General features: G+C 41.9%; 1 protein-coding gene across 21 annotated transcripts in view; it reads left to right on the plus strand.

Moving 5' to 3' along the window:
* The window catches only part of Huwe1 (HECT, UBA and WWE domain containing E3 ubiquitin protein ligase 1), a 137,472-nt gene extending 119,101 nt beyond the window's left edge, over positions 1–18,371 (plus strand). For 16 of the 21 annotated variants that reach the window (XM_029473129.1, XM_029473137.1, XM_029473139.1 and 13 more), the window contains 21 exons: positions 314–528; positions 607–895; positions 1,040–1,142; positions 1,864–2,410; positions 3,056–3,665; positions 4,512–4,627; positions 4,720–4,876; positions 5,821–5,953; positions 6,185–6,387; positions 6,971–7,098; positions 8,163–8,262; positions 11,101–11,259; positions 11,619–11,864; positions 12,224–12,341; positions 12,795–12,935; positions 13,531–13,818; positions 13,928–14,033; positions 15,257–15,374; positions 16,049–16,230; positions 16,447–16,637; positions 17,755–18,371. In XM_029473129.1, coding sequence (XP_029328989.1) covers positions 314–528; positions 607–895; positions 1,040–1,142; positions 1,864–2,410; positions 3,056–3,665; positions 4,512–4,627; positions 4,720–4,876; positions 5,821–5,953; positions 6,185–6,387; positions 6,971–7,098; positions 8,163–8,262; positions 11,101–11,259; positions 11,619–11,864; positions 12,224–12,341; positions 12,795–12,935; positions 13,531–13,818; positions 13,928–14,033; positions 15,257–15,374; positions 16,049–16,230; positions 16,447–16,637; positions 17,755–17,857 — 4,253 coding nt within the window. In that variant the 3' untranslated portion in view covers positions 17,858–18,371. The remainder of the gene's footprint in view (positions 1–313; positions 529–606; positions 896–1,039; positions 1,143–1,863; positions 2,411–3,055; positions 3,666–4,511; positions 4,628–4,719; positions 4,877–5,820; positions 5,954–6,184; positions 6,388–6,970; positions 7,099–8,162; positions 8,263–11,100; positions 11,260–11,618; positions 11,865–12,223; positions 12,342–12,794; positions 12,936–13,530; positions 13,819–13,927; positions 14,034–15,256; positions 15,375–16,048; positions 16,231–16,446; positions 16,638–17,754) is intronic. The other 5 variants (XM_029473130.1, XM_029473142.1, XM_029473141.1 and 2 more) reach the window with 3 other exon arrangements.
* The last annotated feature ends 7,470 nt before the right edge of the window (positions 18,372–25,841 follow it).

Raw genomic sequence — 25,841 nt, forward strand, 5'->3', positions numbered from 1 at the left:
CTTTGGTCAGTTGTTTCTTGGTCTCTGTAGTAAGAGACTACTATATAATGGTGGCCACACACAATCTACATGAAAGTCTTTATAAAGGTTGACTTGACAGTGTACACCACTAATGAACTTTTTTAATTTATTTGAGCTGTTGAACTATTTGAAGCTTAGGAAGATGGGTTGTGGCTCTTCTCCATATCTTTGCAAGCAATGGAAACACAAAAGGCTGATTTTTCTCAACCCATGATTTGTGTTTCTTCTCTCTGAGTATACCTTTGAACATCCATGAAGATGTAAGTTCCTTTACATCTTACAATCTCTTTAGGTATCAGTCTCCCTGAAGGTGTGGATCCCTCCTTTCTGGCTGCTCTCCCTGATGATATTCGTCGGGAAGTTCTACAGAACCAGCTGGGCATACGTCCACCAACCCGAAGTACTCCCTCCTCAAATAGCTCAGCTCCTGCAGTAGTGGGGAACCCTGGTGTAACTGAAGTGAGCCCTGAGTTCCTGGCTGCCCTACCTCCAGCCATTCAAGAGGAAGTATGTAAGCGGGAACATGGTGAGAACAGTTTTAGCTTGAAAAGAGCTATACTCTTACTGATTTCTTTTCTTCTATAGGTGCTAGCACAGCAGAGAGCTGAACAGCAGCGACGGGAACTGGCTCAGAATGCGAGCTCAGACACCCCCATGGACCCTGTGACCTTCATTCAGACTCTGCCCTCAGATCTGCGCCGTAGTGTCCTAGAGGATATGGAAGACAGTGTGTTAGCTGTGATGCCACCTGACATTGCAGCTGAGGCTCAAGCTCTAAGACGAGAACAAGAAGCCCGGCAGCGGCAGCTCATGCATGAGCGTCTTTTTGGACACAGTAGTACTTCTGCACTCTCTGCCATTCTCCGAAGCCCAGGTACACAGGGAGGCAAGTGGGAGGGCTCTGGAATATCTTGCTTGGCCTTGTTTTTTAATTAGCCTCCTTTACTACCTGTTATGTTGCTTGAACCCAGTTTCTCCTCACTTCACCAAATTTAGTTTCCTTTTTCTTTTCTTGTAGCTTTTACCAGTCGCCTGAGTGGCAACCGTGGGGTCCAGTATACTCGCCTTGCTGTACAGAGGGGTGGCACCTTCCAGATGGGGGGTAGCAGCAGCCATAATAGGTACCCTTGTCTTTTTTTTTAAACCTCACTATACTACCTTCTAAGTCCCTTAATTTTGTAAGTAGAGAAGCTAAAAGATTTTGTGGCAGCCAGGATGACTCATTTCCTTGAAATGAGTAGATAAGCAAAATCTGTTTAAATTCCAAGTGCCACAGCTCAAAAAGGCAGGCTAGCAGCAGGTACTAGTTATGGTTTTAACAAAATAGAAAGTGAAGGCCTGTTTGGCCTTAGGACTACAACAGATATGCTACAGAAATAGGGGAGGAGTTACTTGTTGACTAACTAGGATGAAGCACGGTAGATTTAACATTCTAAAACAATTATAGAAGAGATCAGTCCTTATAAAAGAATGGCAGCTCCTTAATCTAGAAAAGGCAAAAAACAAGCTGTGGGTCATGGACCTTAGATTTTCATCACTTAGTAAATGATAAAAATATGAATCTCTGCTCTCTTCTCAGTAGTCATGTAATAAAGAGCAAATTATCTGATTTGTTTGAGCTTTTTTCACTCGGTCTCAATAATGCTGTACAACATCCTTCAGGGAAAGAAGTTGTAAAGTACCTGGTATATGATAGATACACAATAGACTTGTTGCTGTGGATTATTTTGTCTTCTTTTACAGTCTTCCTGGGATTATCCCACTCGTTCTTCTCTCATGTACCTCATATACTGATCCTAGTGCTTTAGCTAGTGTTACCCAGAAACCATGCTCTGTTTCCAGGCCTTCTGGCAGTAATGTGGACACACTCCTCCGCCTCCGAGGACGACTCCTTCTAGACCATGAAGCCCTGTCTTGCCTCTTGGTCCTACTTTTTGTGGATGAGCCAAAGCTCAATACTAGCCGTCTACACCGAGTACTGAGAAATCTCTGCTATCATGCCCAGACCCGCCACTGGGTCATCCGCAGCCTCCTGTCCATTTTGCAGCGCAGCAGTGAGAGTGAGTTGTGCATTGAGACACCCAAGCTCTCCACAAGTGAAGAAAGGGGCAAGAAATCAAGCAAGAGCTGTGCATCAAGCAGTCATGAGAACCGTCCCCTGGATCTGCTCCACAAGATGGAGTCCAAAAGTTCCAATCAGCTCTCCTGGCTCTCAGTATCAATGGATGCTGCTTTAGGCTGTAGGACTAACATATTCCAGATTCAACGTTCTGGAGGGCGTAAACATACAGAGAAGCATGCAAGCAGTGGTTCCACTGTCCACATCCACCCCCAGGCTGCTCCTGTTGTCTGCAGACATGTTTTGGATACACTCATTCAGTTGGCCAAGGTAAGGAGCTTGAAGGAATCCTTGACCCCAGGGCTTTCTGGGCATCAACACCTTGGGTGAGATCTGGACAGTAAAGGGCTAACAGATCTCTTTGTTGATTTATTTTATATTGTGCATTTGCTGTTTCTGTGAAATTGTCCAATAAATAACTTCGTGGAGTTTTATCTCTGTTCTTTACAATTTTTAATGTACTATCTTGGTCATCGAAACAACTGTTTACACTCTATGATTCTTGTTTTACAGATAAAGAAGCTGAGATTCAGAACACTTTAATGGCTTTGTCATTTGACTAGAAAGTGACAAGCCCAGTATTTTTTGAATAATAAACAGTGCTACTATGTACTGGGGGCCCACCTGTACTAGGGACCAGGCAAAATTTAATACCAACAACTTTGTGTTGTTCTCCTTGTTTCATTAAGTGCAGAGAGACAAAAGATTTAGAAAGATTTCTAATTTTGTCTTGCTTCCAAGTCCTTATTTCTTTAGGCTGCTTCACCATCTACTGGATAGAGGTCATATAATCCATCTGTCTTGTATTATCAGAGTTGTTAAAGAAAAGGAATAGTCTGAGAAGCAATTGTCTTTTCCTGTCAGGCTTATCCTTTACAGAGACTCCTTAGATCGAACCTATTCTTTTCCCTGCAGGTGTTTCCCAGCCACTTTACACAGCAGCGGACCAAAGAAACAAACTGTGAGAGTGATCGGGAACGGGGCAGTAAGCAGGCCTGCAGCCCATGCTCCTCACAGTCCTCCAGCAGTGGCATCTGTACAGACTTCTGGGACTTATTGGTAAAACTGGACAACATGAATGTTAGCCGAAAAGGCAAGAACTCCGTGAAGTCAGTACCAGTGAGCTCTGGTGGTGAAGGGGAAACTTCCCCACACAGCCTTGAAGCCTCTCCACTGGGGCAGCTCATGAACATGTTGTCACATCCAGTCATCCGCCGGAGTTCTCTCTTAACTGAGAAACTCTTGAGACTCCTCTCTCTCATCTCAATTGCTCTCCCAGAAAACAAAGTATCAGAAGTGCAAACTAACTCCAGCAACAGTGGTTCCTCCACTGCTGCCACCTCAAACACATCTACTACTACCACCACCACCACTACTGCCAATGCCCCCACGCCCACACCCCTAGCTGCAACTACCCCTGTCACTTCTGCTCCAGCTCTGGTTGCTGCCACAGCTATTTCCACCATTACTGTAGCTGCTTCTACCACAGTGACTACCCCCACAACTGCTACCACTACTGTTTCAAGTAAGTGTTTAAAGTCAGAGCTATGGGGTATGTGCTATGGCTCCCATCTTAACTCTCACTTCCCAATCCAGATAGTCTTCTCTAAATGATAATTATTGTGAGAACAGGATGTGTTTATTCTTAGCCTGTTTTCTCTTCATTCCCCTCCCACACCACCACCTTCCATGTGTATGGTGTATGCACCTGTACATTTGTATAAAGCCAAACCTCTGGCTCTACCAAAAGTGGTGGAGTTAAATCCTAAGATTTCTAGACTATACAATAATAGACTGAATGAATGCAGTGTGATTTAAGATAACAGATCATCTCAGGAAGAAGAGAAAATAAGCCAGGTAGCAGATGAGTTAAGGATTCTCTGCAGGTATAAGTTGGTTAGTTAGTTTGGGCTTTTGGCTTTGTTTTGTTTTGTTTTGTTTTTCGAGACAGGGTTTCTCTGTGTAGCCCTGGCTGTCCTGGAACTCACTCTGTAGACCAGGCTGGCCTCGAACTCTGAAATCTGCCTGCCTCTGCCTCCCGAGTGCTGGGATTAAAGGCATGCGCCACCACTGCCCAGTGCATGTATAGGTTTTAAAGAATAAATTGTGGGATGTGCTAGAGAACAATTTAGAGAAATACTTAGGACTTTTGGTAACCTTACAAGGCATAGCTAAGAATATAGAGCCCAGTGGTAGAATGCTTCCATGGTATGTATAACATCCTAAGTTCAATTCTCAGCACACCAAAAAGATTTGGCCTTGATAGGTAGGTTGTCATTTTCTCTGGTTTGCCATTTTGAAGCCCTGTACAGTGCAGCACTTCCAGGTTTATGACAGTCACAGAGCTTTAATGTGTTCTGTTTCCTTGAAGCTTCTACTACTAAAGGCAGCAAATCTCCAGCAAAGGTTGGTGAAGGAGGCAGTGGTATAGACTTCAAAATGGTGTCCTCCGGCCTCACTGAAAACCAGCTACAGCTCTCTGTGGAGGTGAGTCTAAGCTCTTCTAAAATGGAAGGAAAGGGGTAGACATTTCAGTTCTCAGGTTAGGGCTTTTATTACCTCTCCTATATTTTACCTAGGTGTTGACATCCCACTCTTGTTCTGAAGAAGGCTTGGAAGATGCAGCCAATGTGTTACTGCAGCTCTCTCGTGGGGACTCTGGTACCCGGGACACTGTTCTTAAGCTGCTACTAAATGGAGCCCGCCATCTGGGTTATACCCTCTGTAAACAGATAGGTAATAATAATATTACTCTATTCTGTCTTCTTATAAAACACACAGAGACACACTGAATTAGACCATGCTCCTAAAGCTCAGTTCTTGTTTTCATCTGTGGATTGTTTGAGAACAAGGTTGTCTGACTTTCTCATCACCAGCAACTGCTATATAGCTGGTCATCTGTGCTTAGTGAAGGAGTAGGGGAATATTATTCATGAGAACAAAAAGACCTACTTTTTTTCTCCCTAATAATTAGTGTCTATAAGAGCCCCATGATGAAGTTGCAATAACAGCTTTTTTTCATCTTACAGATATACCTAAACTATGATCAGGTTCAGGAGTTATACTCACAATAATGGCCTCCTTTGTATAGTTTTGATGATGCAAAAGTTCTAGCACTTGAAAATTGTCCATGGGTGATACATGATTATCTCATAGTTCTATAGATAGCATCCTTTGAGGGAGAATAAGAATACCACAAAAACCTGAGTAGGTTTGGGTTTTGTTTGTTTTTGGTTTTTTTTGGGGGGGGGGTTGTTTGTTTGTTTGTTTGTTTTTTTATTTTTCTGTGTAGACCGGGCTGTCCTGCAACTCACTTTGTAGACTAGGCTGGCCTCGAACTCAGAAATCAACCTGCCTCTGCCTCCCAAGTGCTGGGATTAAAGGCGTGTGCTACCACGCCCAGCCACCTGAGTAGGTTTAAGAGCATAGATAGAACATAGATCATGATATGTCTCCAGAAAAGGTCCTTTTTATTCTGTATACCAAACTGCTTTTTGTGTAGATTCAGTAAGACAGTCCAATGAATTGGTAGTCCCCCAAGTGGTTGGTCCTTAGAAGAAACAATAAACCAAATAGCAAAAATTTCTGTTCACTTATATTTCCTGCAAAAATGTCCTGGTAAAGTTCAGCTTTCTGCTTTAAGGAAATTTCTGACCACATGAATCCTCTGCCTACCCCAGGTACCCTACTCGCTGAACTACGGGAATACAATCTGGAACAGCAGCGGCGAGCCCAATGTGAGACCCTCTCTCCTGATGGCCTACCTGAGGAGCAACCACAGACCACCAAACTGAAAGGCAAAATGCAGAGCAGGTGGGTGTGGGCTAGAATCTGGAACATTTGAAAAGTGGCTTTGGCTGATTTTCCTCTTCTGTGTTTTTTCTATTTGTTCTATAACATACTTGACCTGGTGTTTTTAAAAACTTCTCCAATGGCTAATGCTATCTTTAAGGTTATTTTCTCTAGTTAATACCAGAATCCCTCCTTGCTCTGAGTATTTATACTTTGATGTCAATATACATAAGCCACCTCTACACTGTACAGGTTTGACATGGCTGAAAATGTGGTAATTGTGGCATCTCAGAAGCGACCCTTGGGTGGCCGGGAACTCCAACTGCCTTCTATGTCCATGTTGACATCCAAGACATCTACCCAGAAGTTCTTCTTGAGGGTACTACAGGTCATCATCCAGCTGCGGGATGACACACGACGAGCTAACAAGAAAGCCAAGCAGACAGGCAGGCTAGGTATAAAGCTAGAGTGTCTAATTGAGGGTGGTGGTGGTGGTGATGGTGATGCTGCTGCTACTGGGGCTGGGGGTGGGTCCAGAGTCCCTGGAGAAGCTGGGCTAAAATGTACTGTTTTGTTTCTATTTGACCTTTCCAAAAAAGCACCACCACCCCCCTTTTTATCAAATGTTGATGGCTGTATTGTATAACCCATTCAGTCATCTACCTGAGAATGAATAGATCAAGTTACAATTGAGGGGTAATTGAAATCTGGCAAAGAAATGGAAAGACCAGCATTTCTCTGAGAAAAACTTAGGAATGTGCTTTCTGCCTCCTTAAACACTCCTAACTAAAATATTAGCCATGTCCTCATACATTGGCTTCTGTCCCATAGAACGCTCTACATGCCACCATCCATTTGTCTGGCAATCCCCTGCTCTTCTCTACCCTGGGACTTGATTGTGAGGATACAAAACTGCCTAAACTAAAACTCAAATTCAACAAGATGCCCTATGGCATCCATGAAAGAAGAAAAGAATTTTGGGCATTCCCACTTCCTACATTTTATATCATGCCTTTCCCCTTTCCCTCTTTCTCCCAGGTTCCTCCGGTTTAGGCTCAGCTAGCAGCATCCAGGCAGCTGTTCGGCAGCTGGAGGCTGAGGCTGATGCCATTATACAAATGGTACGTGAGGGTCAAAGGGCGCGGAGACAGCAACAAGCAGCAACGGTTAGCATGATGCCTGTGGCCCCTCATTCATTTCTCTACCCTCCTTCCTGCACCATGTCATCAGTGGGGGTTCATTGCCCATACCTTGTATGCTTTTGCATTACGTTTGCTAAATGAATGCCTCTAGACAACAAAGTTACTTTCTGTTGGTATTTCTCTTGCTATTCATTGATTGTTTTACTGGTTTGTATTGATTGAAATCTGGTTGAATATAAAGCTTGGCCATCATACCTCATTCCCAGCTATCCAGTTAGCAGTGTTTTGCAAATTGTCTTATGCTCCATGCCTGGGTTCTGAAGGGATATAGGGTTAAAAAAAATTTAGTGTTGTGAAATAATGTAGAGACAACTCCAAAGTCCCCTGAGCTTAGTATACATTATCTATGGCCACTGTTCCACCCTATCCTTTAATTTCAGCACTTGGGACAGAGGCAAGGGGGATCTCTGTGACTTCAAGGCCAATTTGGTCTACATAGTGAGTTCCAGGACCAGAGAAACCCTGTCTCAAAAAATATAGTATATTACTGATCACACTGGACATAGTACAGGATTTGGGGGGAATGACTCCAGCAGCACTAAAAAGAGAAAATAAAGAGCTGCTATTCTGGGGTATTTTTTTTTCTGCCCAGTCTCCTGTCCTACCTGATAAAGACATAGCTTAAATACCCCACTTATGGAAGATTATACTGAGTTCAGTTTGAACAAATAGTAATAGCAGGAAGCATACTTTCTGCCTACAAGTATGTATACAAACAGAACCTGGTCCAGAAAACCTACAATTTTTGTCTATATTCAGAGCACCAGTGTAAGGGTAGAGTGGGATCTGAGTGAGAATTACATGGGAGCAGCTTACAGAGAATGCAGTCATCCGGGAGCTCTTGGTTCATAGTGAAAAAGAAGCATGCTTGTCATTCTTTTGACCTAGAGAGCTATATACTTGGATAAGATAGGAGATAGGAGAAAGTATCTTCTAAGCTCAAAGTGTGAGACTTTCAGGGGCCAACCTCTAGTTCCGGAGAAAAGCAGAGTTGCACCTTTTATGTGACCTTTTCTCCTTTTATCCAGTCGGAGTCTTCTAACCAGTCAGAGACATCTGTCCGGAGAGAGGAATCGCCCATGGATGTGGACCAGCCATCTCCCAGTGCTCAAGATACTCAGTCCATTGGTCAGTACTACTGTTGCTTGTTTTAAAAATTAAAAAGTTCTAATGGATCTATAAATATTCACAAGATTATAAATGTAACATCAGCCCAGACAACATAGGAAGAACCTGTCTTTAAAGTAGTAGTTTAGTGCCTGGCGAGATGAGTCAGTGAGTAAAGGGTATTTGTACTTGTCACCAAGCCTTGACAACCTGAATTTGAGCCCCAGAACCCACATAGTCAAAGCAGAGTGCTAACGACCACAGTTTTACTCCAACATGTACCCTATGTGTTTGTGCTAAATAAATAACATAAAGCTGAGGCAAGATTGAGCTGCTCATATACTAAGCCTACAGTTAAACATAGTGAAACTCTATCTTGAAAGGAAATGAATGAGCTGGCTTAGCAGGTAAGGGTACTTGCTACAGAGCCATTACCAAGTTTGACCCCTGGTACCTTTTTTGTTTGTTTGGTTTTTGGGGGTTTTTTTGGAGACAGGGTTTCTCTGTATAGCCCTAGCTGTCCTGGAACTCACTCTGTAAACCAGGCTGGCCTCGAACTCAGAAATCCGCCTGCTTCTGCCTCCCAAGTGCTGGGATTTTATAAAGGTGTGTGCCACCACCGCCCAGCTACCCCTGGTACTTATATGGCAGGAGGAAAAAGAAATTAACTCCTTCAAATTTGTCTTCTAGTTTCCACACATGCAAGGGCATACACACACCCATACGTATATACATAAAAGTTGTTTTTTTTTTTTTAATAAGTGGGGAAAATGTTAATGTAAAAAGAAAAAAGGGAGCCATACATGGTGGCACATGTCTTTAATTCTAGTATTTTGGAGGCAAAAGTATGCATATCTAAGTTCAAGACTACTAGCTTGGGTCTACATAGGAAGTTTCTGGGCAGCCAGAGGTACAAACTGAGACCCTGTCTCAAAAAAAAAAAAAAAAAGAAGAAGAAAGAAAGAAAAATTGCAGTATATTTTGTGTGTGGGGCGGGGGCATGTTCAAGTCTTGGCTCCCCCATTTGCTAGCTCTGAGTTACAAGGCATAAGCAGTACTATTTTGGATGGGAAACAGCCCAGTGTCCAATGTAGGCAAAGTGCTTCCCATGGGGGATGATTTCAATCCTAGGTCATGAACACCCAACATGGTAACACACACTCTTATAATCCCAGTACTAAAGAAAGCCAAGATGGGCTTAGGTTTGAGCTTGCTGACCAACTGGCCTACCCTATTCAGTGAGCTCCAGGTTAGTGAAAGACAGGTAGATCCTAGAGCAGTACTCAATATATGGGTCGAGACCACTTTGAGGGTCAAATGACTCCTTTCATAGGGTTCTCCTAAGACCATCCAAAAACACAGATACTTATATTATGATTCATAACAATAGCAAAATTACAACTGTAAAATAGCAACAAAATTTAAGGTTGGGGACACCACAACATGAGGAACTAACTATATTAGAGAGTTGCAGCATTAGGAAGGTTGAAAACCTAGGGGAATAATATCTAAGATTGATCTTTGTGCATATATACACAATTTAAAAATATTTTTTAGTTAAAATAGGAATATGCACAGTTGTTAAAATTAAATTAATATGTGTGTAATACTTAACCAAGTACCTGGCACATAGTAAATATGGCATTTTTCAATAAGTTGCATACAGAATATTTTTGGTGCCCTTTAAACATATTACTTTAAAATAGTGTTCTCATAGGACATCCAGTTTTGAAATGCTTTATTGAATTATCTGGACTTTGGGAGGTAAATATTACTCCCATGTTCTGTATCCATTTTTTACCCAAGGTCACACGATCTCCACGTGTAACAGCCAGAACGCAAACCTAGGGCTAACAGAGCCTTGAAGAATAGTTAGGATTTGGTTAGAGGATGAAAGTGAAGGTCAGGAAGAAGCCTAAGCAAAACAGGGATATTATGGGGTTCTGGTGTTGCTCCTCTATTACTTAAAAGATTCAACTAGTCTTGCTACTTGGCTATTAAGCAGTTGTGAATAAACTTCCAGAGAGGAAGGAAAAAAAATACCAACCATGGAGGAGGGGGGTGTTCATCTTGCACTAAGGCTTCTTAAGGGCTTTAAGAGGCATGAGACTTTTATTTAAAATTATTGAATCAAAATATCTATTTTGGCGCTGGGCATGGTGGTGCACGCCTTTAATTCCAACACTTGGGAGGCAGAGGCAGGCGGATTTCTGAGTTCGAGGCCAGCCTGGTCTACAAAGTGAGTTCCAGGACAGCTAGGACTATACAGAGAAACCCTGTGTGTGTGTGTGTGTGTGTGTGTGTGTGTGTGTGTGTACACATATATGTATGTATGTATGTATGTATGTATGTATCCTAGCCTTATCTCTAAAAAACAAAGTATGGAGAAGGCAACCTGATTGATTATGATTACAAAGGCAGAATTTATCAGAATTTAATGAACATAATTTCTAAAACATAATTGTACTGGAAGACAACTTTCCAAAGTTCCATTGTAGCACATTGCCCTTAACATAAGAGGTTCCTTTGCAGCTAAGGAGGCAATGACAAGACTATACAATATATGGCCTTTGAAAACTTGAAAAAGAGAGAAAGAATTGCCCTCTCTTAGTTAACTCTGGTACTTGTGATTTGTCTTTATAATTGATTGCCTGTTTTGCTTTTCTGACTTCCTCTTTTTATTTGTATTATTTGAGGAGTCAAATTTGTTATTTAATTTACCTTCTAGATGTTGTTCAATGATTAATACTCATTGGCCAGTGAGCCCAGACTGTCTAGTGTCCTGTGCTTTTGGTCTGGGAAAAACTCTCAAGTAAGAGAGACACTCTGCAAGTTTTTGACTGTCCTTTGTGTATCTAGTAGTCTCAGATGGAACACCACAGGGAGAGAAGGAGAAAGAGGAGAAACCACCTGAGTTACCCCTGCTCAGTGAGCAACTGAGCCTAGATGAACTGTGGGACATGCTAGGGGAATGTTTAAAAGAACTGGAGGAGTCTCATGACCAGCATGCAGTATTAGGTGAGTTGCTCTCTGAGGTTACAGATTCCCAGCCCCTTGGTCTGCTCTTGGACATTCTCTGTCTGGTAATGGTGGTGGTGATTAATTATCTTGCTTCAGTCTAAGTTTGTTGAACTCCCTTTGTGTGTCTGTAACAAGAATTCAAAAGAATTGCCCTCTCTTAGTTAACTCTGGTACTTGTGATTTGTCTTTATAATTGATTGCCTGTTTTGCTTTTCTGACTTCCTCTTTTTATTTGTATTACCCTGCAAGTTTAAATTATTCTATGTTTTATATTTGTGATGTGGTTATGGGAAGGTGGGCGTGTTTATATGTTAAACTTTGTAAAGTGTCATTTTGCTATCATTGCTATCCTCCAGTGCTACAGCCTGCTGTCGAGGCCTTCTTTTTGGTCCATGCCACAGAGCGGGAGAGCAAGCCTCCTGTCCGAGATACCCGTGAGAGCCAGCTGGCACACATCAAGGATGAACCTCCTCCACTCTCCCCCGCCCCCTTAACCCCAGCCACTCCATCTTCCCTTGACCCATTCTTCTCCAGGGAGCCCTCATCTATGCACATTTCCTCAAGCCTGCCCCCTGACACACAGAAGTTCCTTCGCTTTGCAGGTACATGGAACTCTTAGACCCATAGATTTTATCCCTGTCTGATTAAGCAAAATGAGAGAGTTGGCAAACATGCTTGCATACTAACACCCAACACACACTTTGCAAAAAAAAAAAAAAAATAGACCTAGTTAATTACAGGAGAGTTCTGCTGTAGAACTTCTTATATTCCTTGCATTCCAAAGGATTTGGGTTTTATTGTAAAGCTAGGCGCATTCATCCCTTAGGAGTGGCCCTTGCCTTTAGCTATTTCCTGATTTAGGCCCCTAAAACAAATAAAACCAAGTTGGTTGCTAGTAGACTGTTTTGTAGTTTCGTAGGACCTATAATATGCTGATTCCTGCTGTCATCTTTTCTCTCAGAGACTCACCGCACTGTGTTAAACCAGATACTACGGCAGTCTACCACCCATCTTGCTGATGGGCCTTTTGCTGTCTTGGTAGATTACATCCGTGTCCTCGACTTTGATGTCAAGCGCAAGTATGTACCCTGGGATGTATTGGAGTGAAGAACTATATAAAAGATACCTGTGTCACCTTCCAGGGGAAAAAAGCTATAGTTGTTCCTAGGGTTATAAGGGTTTCTTGGTGGTACTACATTTCTAAAGTCCCCTCTCAGCCTTTAGAGTCATAGCAGCGGTAATATAGTCAAAATGAGGTTCAAGACTCCTTCCTTGTCATCTCTACTCCTCCTTATACAGATAAATGTGCTTTCTTGATTGTTGCAGAAATCTAATTGCCTGTCTCATTCATTAGAAATAGGAAAATTTTGAATTCATAAGTGATCTAGCCCAGCTGCTATCGACTTTCTGGGTGTGGGGGGCGTTAAAAGATCAAAGGGAGCATGTCACTCTGAGTTTTCCTTCTGAACAGACAGATATAAGTTTGCTTTACCACCCCCAATCCTACTTCCTTTCCTTTTCTACACCCTAAGATATTTCCGCCAAGAGCTGGAACGTTTGGACGAAGGGCTCCGGAAAGAAGATATGGCAGTGCATGTCCGTCGTGACCATGTATTTGAAGACTCCTACCGTGAGCTGCATCGCAAATCTCCTGAAGAAATGAAGAATCGATTGTAAGAACTCAGGAGAGAAAAACAGCTAAGATGATTCAGGGCCTATATGCTATATGGTAGCAGTGACCTAATCTGGCCTCAAGTTTAGGGGAAGTGGTTACAAAACTCCCAGTAGCATTCTGGCTTAGATATGTTAATTGAGCTTCCTGCATTTGGACTTGGACTGCTGACTTAGTCACCAAGTTTTAGGCAGACAAGGATGTCTTTAATGCCTTTGCAGTGCAAGGTTAATATATTATTAGGCTAGTAATAGAAATTTGCCTGCAAAGCAGATTGGTAACCCTGGGTTTGGGAGGCACCATGTGCTTGAGTGCCACCCCCCACCCCACCCCCCAGTCAGTAATTGTTCACTGGTGAAGCCACCTGGAAGAAATTGATAGCTTGTAGCCATAAGTATCACTGTAGCTAATGAGACAGATTAAAATCATGGTCTGTTTTTCAAGAGCTCTCCTGGTACTCTGTTTACTTCTTCATCTAACAATGGACTCTCCAAAGTCAGATTCACAGAATCTTTCTTGCTTACATGATGCTACATGAATGATCAGATCTGTCCTGGCTTTCTGCACAGCTCTCTTATTTCTGCTCTCTTATGCAGGTATATAGTGTTTGAAGGAGAAGAAGGGCAGGATGCTGGGGGGCTCCTGCGAGAGTGGTACATGATCATCTCTCGAGAGATGTTCAACCCTATGTATGCCTTGTTCCGTACCTCACCTGGTGACCGGGTCACCTACACGATCAATCCATCTTCCCACTGTAACCCCAACCACCTCAGCTACTTCAAGTTTGTTGGACGAATTGTAGCCAAAGCTGTATACGACAACCGCCTCCTGGAGTGCTACTTTACTAGGTCTTTCTACAAACACATCTTGGGCAAATCTGTCAGGTGAGATTATGGTAGCCTTTAGACTGCCTTTAGCCCTATGACTCTTATCTTTATCCCCCTTTTATTTCTGTTCCTCAAGCCATGACCCTATCTAATTGCATTTTTCTAGGTATACAGATATGGAGAGTGAAGATTACCACTTCTACCAGGGCCTAGTTTATCTGCTTGAAAATGATGTCTCTACATTAGGCTATGACCTCACCTTCAGCACTGAGGTAAGTTGGGAGATAAATTTGGGGGAATTACTTTGGAACTGACTCTGTATCAACAGTTCTGAGAAAGCACTTTGACTTCATCAAACAGGAAATAGAATTGGTAAAATAATCCAAGCTGTCTGTCTCCTAGTTTCTCCTCAGTGGGTAAGAGCACTTGTTTTGCAAGCCTTATGGTCTGAGTTCAGATTTGACACCCAGGTATGGTCATGATTGAGTGCTTGGAACTTTTGAATGCACAGTGCTTGGGGAGTGCAACACAAAAGAGGATCACTGGAGATAGGCTGGCTGCCAGTTTAATTCTAGGGAGAGACCTTGTCTAGGGAATAATAGTGCAGAACATACAGACAACATTATCCTCTGGCTTTTTTACGTGTGCATATTATCACATAAACTTACATTCATACACACATGAAATAGTTTTATTTATGTATATGCCCATGTGTTCAGGTATATACAAACCAGAAGTGAGCATTGGGTCCCATGGAGTTACAGGGCTCTGAACCACCAAATGTGAGTGCTGAGAACCAAACTTGAGCCATCTGGAAAAGTGAGCAGTTTGCACTTTTAATACTGAACTATATATTTCTAGCCCTAATTTTTTATTTTCAATAAAATTTTCAGAGCCAGTAAGATAGTTTAGCAGGTAAGCCTGATACTTTGAGTTCAATCCCAGGGCTCAGTGTGGTGGAAGGAGAGAACTGACTCCTGCAAATATCCTCTGATACACACACACACACACACACACACACACACACACACACACACACACACACACACACACACACACACACACACACACACACTCAAACTAAATGTAAGGGGAAAATGTTCCAGGCTAGACATAGTAGCATGCATCTGTAACTCAAGAGCTGGAGGTACAAAGACAGGTGGAACAAATTAGCCAAATCAGCTTAGAGTTCATTGAGAAACACTCAAAGAAAGGTAGAACATGATAGGGGAAGACACTCTTTGAACTCTGCCCATGCCCATACATACACTGTTCCAGTGCATAATTCAGTCCCAAGGACAATTCATTATAGAAACAAAATTAGAATTACCCTTTTCTAACTTGTTTTAGGGCCAAAGATTAATTTCCTTCATTCCATCATTCAGCTTTTTCTCTCTGGAACATGGCAAGGAGTTAGGATGTGTTTTTGCACCTCTGTGTTACTTGTAGCCCAGACCAAACCTGATGTGTATGATTGGTATATTGGATGTTGTAGGTTCAAGAATTTGGAGTATGTGAAGTTCGTGACCTCAAACCCAATGGAGCCAACATCTTGGTAACAGAGGAGAACAAGAAGGAATATGTACACCTGGTTTGCCAGATGAGAATGACAGGTAGGAGAAGTGCCCTTTAGATAGACCTCTGCTTGTTCAAGGAAAGAGGTCAGCCTTTTATTTCACATTTTTTGTTCTTATTTCCTATGACATGGCCACAAATACCTTGCACCAAAGTACTTAACTCCATCTACTATAATATAAGGGCCTAGAAACAGTGCTAGGTAAGGCAGGCAGATATGTCAGTATAAGGTGTTGTCTTAGGGTTTCTATTCCTGCACAAACATCATGACCAAGAAGCAAGTTGGGGAGGAAAGGGTTTATTCAGCTTACACTTCCATACTGCTGTTCATCACCAAGGAAGTCAGGACTGGAACTCAGACAGGTCAGGGAGCAGGAGCTGATNCAGAGGCCATGGAGGGATGTTCTTTACTGGCTTGCNTCCNCNGGCTTGCTCAGCCTNCTCTCTTNTAGAACCCAAGACTACCAGCCCAGGGATGGTCCCACCCACAAGGGGCCTTTCCCCCTTGATCACTAATTGAGAAAATGCCTTACAGNTGGATCTCATGGAGGCATTTCCTCAACTGAAGCTTCTTTCTCTGTGACAACTCCAGCTGTGTCAACTTGACACAAAACTAGCCAGTACAGGTGTCAAAACTGAGGCTGTATTAACTCTGTTCAGTTGTATGAGTTCTGATTCCATGTCACTTTTTTTTTTTTTTTTTTTAAACCAGGAGCCATCCGCAAACAGCTGGCAGCCTTCTTGGAGGGCTTCTATGAAATCATTCCAAAGCGCCTCATATCCATCTTTACTGAGCAGGAATTAGAGCTGCTCATATCAGGGCTGCCTACCATCGACATTGATGATCTAAAATCTAACACTGAGTACCACAAGTACCAATCCAACTCTATTCAGGTGAGCAGAGGTGTCCCCATACTCTGAGAAGTATGAAACACTTATCAGTGCTGGTTTATGGATAACAGTATACCTATGCCTCTTTTTGTTCTTCTGGAGCTGATGTTCTCACCTATCCTGTGAAAGAACAAAATATTTCAAGTCCATTGCCATTTCCTTAAACTTCTTTACAAGCTCTCTTTATAACATTGGCTTTTTGTGTGTCTCTTCTTACAGATCCAGTGGTTTTGGAGAGCATTGCGTTCCTTTGACCAAGCAGACCGTGCCAAGTTCCTCCAGTTTGTCACAGGTACTTCCAAGGTACCCCTGCAAGGATTTGCTGCCCTTGAAGGTATGAATGGCATTCAGAAGTTTCAGATTCATCGAGATGACAGATCCACAGATCGCCTGCCTTCAGCTCACACGTGGTAAGAAAACAACTTAAAAGTTTCTCCTTTTCAGTGATTTTATTGAGGTTGTACACTTGATAACTGCTAGACACCTACCCAAGATTGGGAGCACAAGTATGGCCTAGTCTACAACTTTATAAACCTCAGTTTGTTAGGTCTATGGAGGAAGTTGAGGTGAGCAGATAGGCTAAACACAAGAGTGGTGGCTGGAAACACATTTGCAAATAGCACTTAAGGGAATCATGGTGTGTTCCAAAGCTTTGCTCCTTCCTACTCACAGAAACAGAATTTAGTTCTCAGCACCTATGGAGAGGTCAGTTTGCGACCATTGTAACTCCCACCTGCAAGGTTAATAATGACCTCCTCCTCTTCTGGATTTTATAGGTACCTCCACTAACATGCATATACCCATGCATATACATCACTAGTGAACCAAGATACCTCCTTAAAGGCAATTATTTCTTAGGAAATGTCATGATTGGAAATGTATGTAGTTCAGTTGGTTAAAAGTACTTTTCCAACTCAATACCATGATTCCGTTCCTCACACCACATAAATTATCTAGGAGGTAGGACAATCAGAGTTTGAGACCAGCTTGGGATACACAAGACCAGGTCTCAAAAAATAATAGAAAAAGCTAAAAACTAGATGAGGGGCTGGATTAGCAGGTAAGATACATACTGCTTTTGCAGAAGATTCAGATTCAGTTCTCTGCACCCACATGATGGCTCACAACCATTTATAACTGTAGTTCTCAGTGCTCTGATGCCTTCTGACATCAACAAGCACACAGTAAGGTGCACATACAGACAGACAGACAGGCAAATTAATATACATAAAATAATCTTGTTTTAAAGTGAAGCCTTAAGGGATAGATTAAATTTACCAACTCACTATATATGTGACTGCCAGCTATCTCTTCTCCAGTACATTAAACTTTATCCTATAGGTTAAGGCCATGGTGCATAAGTTATAGTAAGAGCCGATTTATGTTGCTAGTATTGAGGCCAGATTAGCAGGTTGGAGAAAAAGTGGAAGAGTCAGCAAGAAGCAGTGGGTAGATGAGCTCTGGCTCAGAAAGGAGCAGAAGGTTTCATTGTTCTTTTCTCATGAATTTAATCTTTCTTCATTCTAGTTTTAATCAACTGGACCTGCCTGCCTATGAGAGCTTTGAGAAGCTCCGCCACATGCTACTATTGGCCATCCAGGAATGCTCTGAAGGCTTTGGGCTGGCCTAATAAATAAGGCCCTGCCTACTTCTGTGGGGTTTTTCTACCATTGTTGGACCTGGGGAGGGGGGTGGATTTAAAAGATCCAGAAAGAAAATGTCAAAATCCAATAAATGAAATTCACCAACTCACCGTTTGTGTCCCAGCTGCCCATCTTCCCTAGTGCATACCTGTTCGCTTCTCATTCTCTTTTGTCTCCCCTTTCCTTGCCTCTCCCTTTTCCATGCCGTCCATGATCCCCACCCCATGTGTTAAGAAGGCAGTAGCCTTTGCAGGGACCTGTTTGTCCCAAATGAACAGTGTGCTCCTCAGATTCTGTGTTCAGAAGGATTTGCTGCATTGAGACTTGAAACCTTTGGATAGGGGAAAAATTATATATATATATATTTTTTTGTTCTGTTTGCATTTCTTAATTTGTGCTTGGAATGTGTTGATGTGCACAGCTAATGATTCAATGCGAGACAAGATTGGCATCTGTGTTGTGGAGGTTTCAAATAAAGAGCACTCTTCATAACTCACTTTTCACAACGGAGTTTTTTTCAAACTGAAAAAAGAAACATACACATACTAGACAAATGAACTTTCCAGAAAACCATTTCTGCCCTTCCTGATCACCCACCCACCTCCACTTCTGGTATAGAACTTCCTTCAGTCAGTTTCCCCAGAGAAAAGACTGACAGATACCAGGAATTGGGGGATTTTTGTTATTTAAAATGGGTATTTGGAACACACTGCAGCAGCTACTATCAAAACAGTTTACTCAACCCACGCAATGTTTTGTTTGGTAAGCATTTATGATAATCTCAAGTTTAATTTTCTTAAAAGTTTTGGTCCCTTTCTAGTAAATTTTAATAAGCAAAATATTTGACTAGCTCGCCACAAGACCACCTTTTTTGTCTGTCTTGTCATTTGTTTGCAAGTATTCACAGATTATCTAGTAGTCTCTTGTGGTTTTTACTCTATCCAGCACTTTATCAGACTTTGATGGTTCCAGCCTTGAACAAAAATTTAATAAAAAATTTAGTTAGAAAAACAATCCCAAGTAGTACTTTCTTTGTGTTGTTTTTCTTATTTATTGGGGCACTATGGCTTTTTTTTTCCTATTGACATCTCATATTAGGTGTTGGAAAGCAAGAGATATACTCACCTTGATCCTATGGGCCTGATAAGTTGGCTGGCAGCCACTTCCTATTCAGTATTAGCTGTCTTGTATCTAACCTTGCTCTGACAACTAAGAAGACAGGTAGGTGCATTGTCCCTATCTCAGAACGTTTGTCTGGGAGGAAGCAGTCACCTCTCTGACACATGCAGTGTCTCTGAGTAGACCAGGCAGCCTTGTAGATTCTCTAATGGCCTTGAGTAGCAATCTAAAGTTGGATAGGAGTTGCATTTAATAAGAAAAAGAGCCATCTAGGTTGAGCCAAGTGTAGTAAGAGTACATCACATCTGCCTTGAGCAAAAAGATAAAAACCTTATTTAAAAGGGGAGGAGGGGCGCTGAACTTTAGAATGGAAGGAAAAATTGTTGGGTCCACAAGAGCTAGTTCTAGCTTTGTACGGTTGCTCACATATATTATTGAAGTACTAAGAGCTGGGGCAGGAGGATTGCTGTAAGCGAAAGGCCAACCTGAACAATAAAGTTGAAACTTTCTCATAACTGTCTCAATATAGTCAGCTAATATAGTAGCATGCTTGCAGAGGATATGGAAGACCCTAGATTTGGTGACCAGCACATCACAAAAGAAAGGAGTGTATGGGTTTGAGGTTGAGGGGACTGTAGAACACCAGTAGAATCCTAGTGAAAGAAAGAGAATAGGTATATTTACTAAACTTTAAATCCAGCAAGAGACCTAGTTATACTATTCGTATAAACTGGTATCTAAAAGATGTGAAAGTTGGAATGTATTTATAAATTACATATGTAGTACTAAAAATATCAGTTGTAATATGCAGCATGAAGTCACAATATGAGTTGTGTTGAAGTGTTAGATGTGGTATAACTAGTTCAGCTGCTTAGGGGACAGGCCAAAAGATTACTTGAGCCTGATAGTTTGAGAGCAGCCTGAGCTCAAAAAGTTGCAAAATAGGCCAACCATGATTGCATATGCTTGTAGTTAGTTCCAGCTCTTGGGAGATCTACCCTGGATCAATGTAATAGCCCTGTCTCAAAACAACATTACAAAATATTCCTATGCATAAAGGATCTGAAAAGTCACATAGGTGACAAAATTAATGTTCAAGATGAGTGAGGAAAATGAATAGAAACATGTAGCTAGGAAGAGGTATGTTTACACAATAGGCTTCAGTATCGCTGGTGGTATTTCTTAAACGAGGTATATAATATAAATTTTAACATCTATAGATAGACATGAAAATAGAAGTGAGGACTATGAGAAGAGAGGAGCAGACAATAAGTAATAGAATATGTCATGAAAGCAGAAAGGGGAGGGAGGAGACCAAGAAGAGGGATAAAGTGAAGGTAGGGAAAGGCAGGAAGGAGGTGAATAAAGACAAAACATAATTTATATGCATGGAAGTGCTCAAGGAAACCCATTTTCTGCTAACCAAAAATAATCCACTGCTGCCAAGATGACTCAGTTAAAAGCATCTTCCTGAGCCCTCAAGTTCAAGTCACGGCACCCACATGGCAGTTCACAATCATCTATAACTTCAGATCTAGAGCCATCTTTTGGCCTCTACAGGAACCAGACAGGCACAGACACACACCACAGAACAAGTGAGCGAGAGGGAGAGGGACATACACTTATACACATGGAATAAAAATCAATTATCCAGTGGGCAAAACATGTGGCCTATGAATGTCGGTTACCCTCTTTTATTCCAATATTTGCCCAGTGGGTACAGGGACAAAAATACTGTAATAACAGTGATGTAAATTGAGCCTGGGTTTAACTACATAGGCTGTCCATTATCAGGATGACATAGTTAATTGTATTACTACGTGCCTATTTCTCATGGGATCCACCAGCTAGCCACCTGGTGGTTGACTGAGCATTATATTGAATTTCTAACATCATTAAAGGAAACAGATCTATTCTTGATAGTTTTGTCTTCCCTGCCCATAGTACTCATGCCAGCACAAGTACCAGGATGTGTAAACTCTTCTGCACAGCATTGCTTCAAATCCATAAACTCATCTCAGAGAAAAGCAAGTGCTGCAATGGGTTCATGACTAACTGGTTTTATCACATACCACACCATCCTAAAGGACCTGGTGTAGGCATAAATTTTTTGCAACCGACTTTAATAAGGGCTCACCCTCTCCTGTAGCCCACCACCCAGCAGAGGGAGTAAAAGAAAAGTTATTAGGATATGGGGGAACTGAACCTGTTCAGCAATAGTTCTTTGGGGGTAAGCTTGATCTTCTTGGGCAGCAGTTCAGTTCTGTAGCAAATACCAAGTCAGCAGCTGCACACCAGTCCTGTAGGCAGGCAGATAACAGGCATGAACCAGCAGCTATAGTCCAGTCCTTTCAGCAAGCAGACACCAGGCAGCTGTAGTTCAATCCTGAAGAAACTGCCAGGCTCACCAACCATCCTGAGGTGAGACCAATGAAGTGGCAAGCTGCTGGAGGAACCTCACGAGCAGTTCTTAGGTGAGTTTCTCTCAGTGGCAGCATTATCACAAGTAGAGCTCAACAACACTATGTAAGGCAAACCAAACCAATGCTTACTTCTCTCCCACTGTTTGTGGGGGTCATATTTATACTCCTTCATCAAGCGTCCTTTCAAGTTTGCTATGTCCAAACATCCTTTTCACCTGTGTGCCCCAGCAAAACATCATTTGGCATAACTAACTTTCCAAGGAACTAGAAGTTTCCACTTCAGACCTGGCCTAACTGACAAGTAAAATCACTTACTAGGTAGTCAAGTGTGGTCTCAGTGGGGAACCATCTGAGAAAGATGGATTTGTCGGTGGTGGTGGTGGTTTAGATGTAACATATACTTCAAACTAGAGAAAATTATACAGTACTGTCTATTTCATAGCCAGAATAATCAGGTCCTAGAATTGAGATGTATAAATGGGAGTAGCTACTCCCAACATTATTAGTAATTAGTAAAAAACCCACTCACAATTTTTACTTCATGGCTCAGCAACTTTGAGCTCTAAGCAGTTTGGAAATCTTAATTCCAAAGGAACTAGATAGTCTCTACCAAAGGGTACAACAATGATTCCACCAAACACTTTAGACGTTTGGAGTTTCTTAATATCAATTGAAACTACAGACAAAAGAAGAGAATTTGAAAATTAAATTCAGCCTGACATGATGGCACATAGCTTTAATCCCAGCACTCGGGAGAAAGAGGCAGGAAGATTTCTGTGAGTTTGAAGCAATCCTGGACTATATAGCAAGTTCAGGGTAGCTGGGGCTGTATAGTAAAACCCTGTCTCAAAAAAAAAAAAATTATTTCACTAGTTTCAGTTGTTGATCCTAATTACCAAGTGGGAATTGAACAGTTGCTACACAGTGAAAATAGGGACCAGTTGTGCAACCCAGCAGCTTATTTTGTAGTACTTCTGTGCTCAAAGGTAAAGGTTAAGAAGTACAAGGGGGAAAAAAACGACAGAATGATCTTCAGGTTCTGTGTGAAAGGACAAATGCACAATGGATATTAGAGGAAAATATTAATTATAGATATTAACTATAACCTCGTGATCAATCACAAAACCGAGTGCCTTAGTAGCTTTGCTTGCTTTTTGCTTATTTGTGTATCTATTTAGATCTGCAAATTATTTTTCTTGCTCCTTAGTTTCATTTTTATACAAGTAGTTGTCAGAAGGTGATTTTATAATTGAGTCTGTAGATAACGGGTGGTCAATACAACTGTAATTAAACTTGGGGAATACTTAATATAGGCAATGAGCCAAATGTAATTAAAAAACAACCACTTCTCATAGTACACAACAAAACAGTTTCATTTCTATTTAATAAGATGTATCTAGCATGGTAGCATGCTCTTGTAATCCCAACACTTGGGAAGCTGATAAAGGAGAATTTTGAATTAGAGGCCAACCTGCACTGTGTCTAGCATGGTTTGGTCCTGGAAATCTAGCTGGGTTGATAGGTCTTCTGCTACAACTAGGCTTCACCCAAAGCCTCTCATAGGCTCTCTTCATGGTGCCAAGCTTCAACTCCTTTGTATGACCCCTTCAGTCCTGGGCCATCAATTGCAACTGAGGCTGCACCTTCACCAATGACTTCCATGGCCTCTCACAGTACCAAGTCTCAGCTTCTCTACATGATGCCTTTATGCCTTTAAAACCTGGGTGATTCTTACACACTACCAAGTATAGCTGCAGCATGAGGTACAACCTTGTCTATCTCTGGAACACAGCTTCTTTGTTCTCTCAGAAAACACTTCCCGAAGATATCACCTCAGTGATGCTGGTTAGCTCCAGCTAACCATCATCAATTTTCCCAGTAGTCCCTTCTATTTTTCACTCTAAAGCCAGAGCCACATAGCTGAAGCTGCCAAGTTCTGCTGCTTGCAGGAGTTGGAATATGCCCCCCTTGTTCTATTTACATTATTATTAGCTTTCTGTTTGCTAACTCCTTTACTGTCTAAGCTTGGCTGTCCTGGATCTTGCTCTGTAGATTGACCTTGAACTCAGAGATCTGCATGCCAGTCTCCTGGGATTAAAGGTGTGTACCACCATACCTGGATCTAAATCTAGCTGGGTAGGATCTTGTCCCAAAGTCCCCTAATCTGTTATCTTCTAGAACATAGGATTCTGTTCCATTTCGCTTCCTGGTGCCCCTTTAATACTTTAACCAAATATTTTATATTTTTTCCTTTTTTTCTCTTTTTTTTGTTGTTTGTTTGTTTGTTTGTTTGTTTGTTTTTCGAGACAAGGTTTCTCTGTATAGCTCTGGCTGTCCTGGAACTCACTTTGTAGACCAGGCTGGCCTCGAACTCAGAAATCCGTCTGCCTCTGCCTCCCGAGTACAGGGATATATTTTTCATTTCTAAGCTTGCTACGCTTGTTCAAAATGTTTTTCATGAGACTTAACCAGAGAACAAAGTCTCTGCTGGGCTATTTTGAGATTTCCTTTGTCAGTACAATTAATCTGAGTCTCTTCACCTTAGTCTCACGCAGACTCTTCAGATAAGGGCAAAAAGTAGCCACATTCTTCACCAAAATCCCACAAAACAGTCTCTAAGCTACATATTAAAATTCTCCACTGAAACCTCTTGGGCCAGGTCCACACAGTTCAAATCACTCTCGGTAACAAACTCTTCCATATTCCTACTAGGATAGCCCATTAGGCCCAACTTAAAACATTCCTCTGCTTTCCAAATCCAAAGTCCAAAAATCCACATTCCTCCAAACAAAAGCATGGACAGGCCTATCACAGCAATACCCCACCCCTGGTACCAACTTCTGTCTTAGGGTTTTACTGCTGTGAACAGAAACCATGACCAAAGCAACTCTTATAAAGAAAAGATTTAATTGGGACTGGCTTACAGGTTCAGAGGTTCAGTCCATTATCAGCCAAGGGTACCCTAAGGCCCCCAGCCATGACCTTTGCCCATCCTGGATGTTCCTACCTTCAGTGCCCCAAAACTTGAATCATCCTAAGTAAAGCTGATCTGCCTACAGATAGCTGGTCCCAGTGTGGTTATTCACAAAACCTTCTCACAGAGCTTCCAAAATCTATCCTCCCAGCTCATCATCTCTGCCCCCACTGCCCTTGTGGACCATATTGGCCATTGATCCACATGTTCAGCCAAGGCAAGAACATGGCAGCATCCAGGCAGGCCTGGCACAGGAGGAGCTGAGAGTTTTTATATCTTCATTTGAAGGCTGCTAGCAGAATACTGACTTCTAGGAAGCTAGGATGAGGGTCTTAAAGCCCACACCCACAGTGACACACCTACTCCAACAAGGCCACACCTTCAAATAGTGCTACTCCCTGGGCCAAGCATATTTAAACCATGACAAGGAGGGAGAATTTTCACAACAAATGGTAAATTTATGTTTTTATGTCTCAAGGTATTAAGAAAAAATCAGGGGGTTGGAGAGATGGCTCAGTGGTTAAGAGCCCTGGCTGCTTTTCCAGAGGTCCTGAGTTCAAATCCCAGCAACCACATGGTGGCTCACAACCATCTGTAATGAGATCCAATGCCCTCTTCTGGGGTTTCTGAAGACAGCTAAAGTGTACTCATGTAAATAAACAAAAAGAAAGAAAGAAAGAAAGAAAGAAAGAAAGAAAGAAAGAAAGAAAGAAAGAAAGAAAATAAAAAAGTTAGAACCATGTAAAATTGTAAATGGTTTTAGTAAAGAAGTGTTCATGTACAAAGATTAAAATGTCTAGAAGTTTCCAGAATGGAAAAGAAAGCATTATAAAGATCCAAGTAAGTTATTAAAGATATGTAAAAGATAAGACTTAGAGATGATGTAAGACTGTGTTAGTTCTTTTTCTATTGTGATAAAGTACCATGGCCAAGGCAACTAACTAATAGAATGAAGGGATTATTTGGGCTTATGGTTCCAGAGGGATAAGAGTCCATGATAGCAGAGCAAAGGCAGCAGGTTTAGCAACCACAACAGTAGGCTGAGAGCTACATCTTGAACTGCAAATAGGAAGCTGTGAGTCTCTTTGCTCATGTGGATCATTGGCCAATATGGTCCACAAGGGCAGTGCGGGCAGAGATGATGAGCTGGAAGGGTGGATTTTGGAAGCTCTGTGAGAAGGTTTTGTGAATGACCACACTGGGACCAGCTATCTGTAGACAGATCAGCTTTACTTAGGATGATTCAAGTTTTGGGGCACTGAAGGTAGGAACATCCAGGATGGGCAAAGGTCATGGCTGGGGGCCTTAGGGTACCCAAAATGCCTTTAATATGGGGAAGCATTTCAGGAATCTTAGGTGCTAGCTTAACAGGTTTTATCAGGAGAAAAGAAATTGATCCTGCAATCTAATTGAGTCTATATGTCATTCCTCAGGTAGAGACATATGTAGAGGCTT

Source organism: Mus caroli, chromosome X (assembly GCF_900094665.2).
Source record: "Mus caroli chromosome X, CAROLI_EIJ_v1.1, whole genome shotgun sequence".
Classification (NCBI taxonomy): domain Eukaryota; kingdom Metazoa; phylum Chordata; class Mammalia; order Rodentia; family Muridae; genus Mus; species Mus caroli.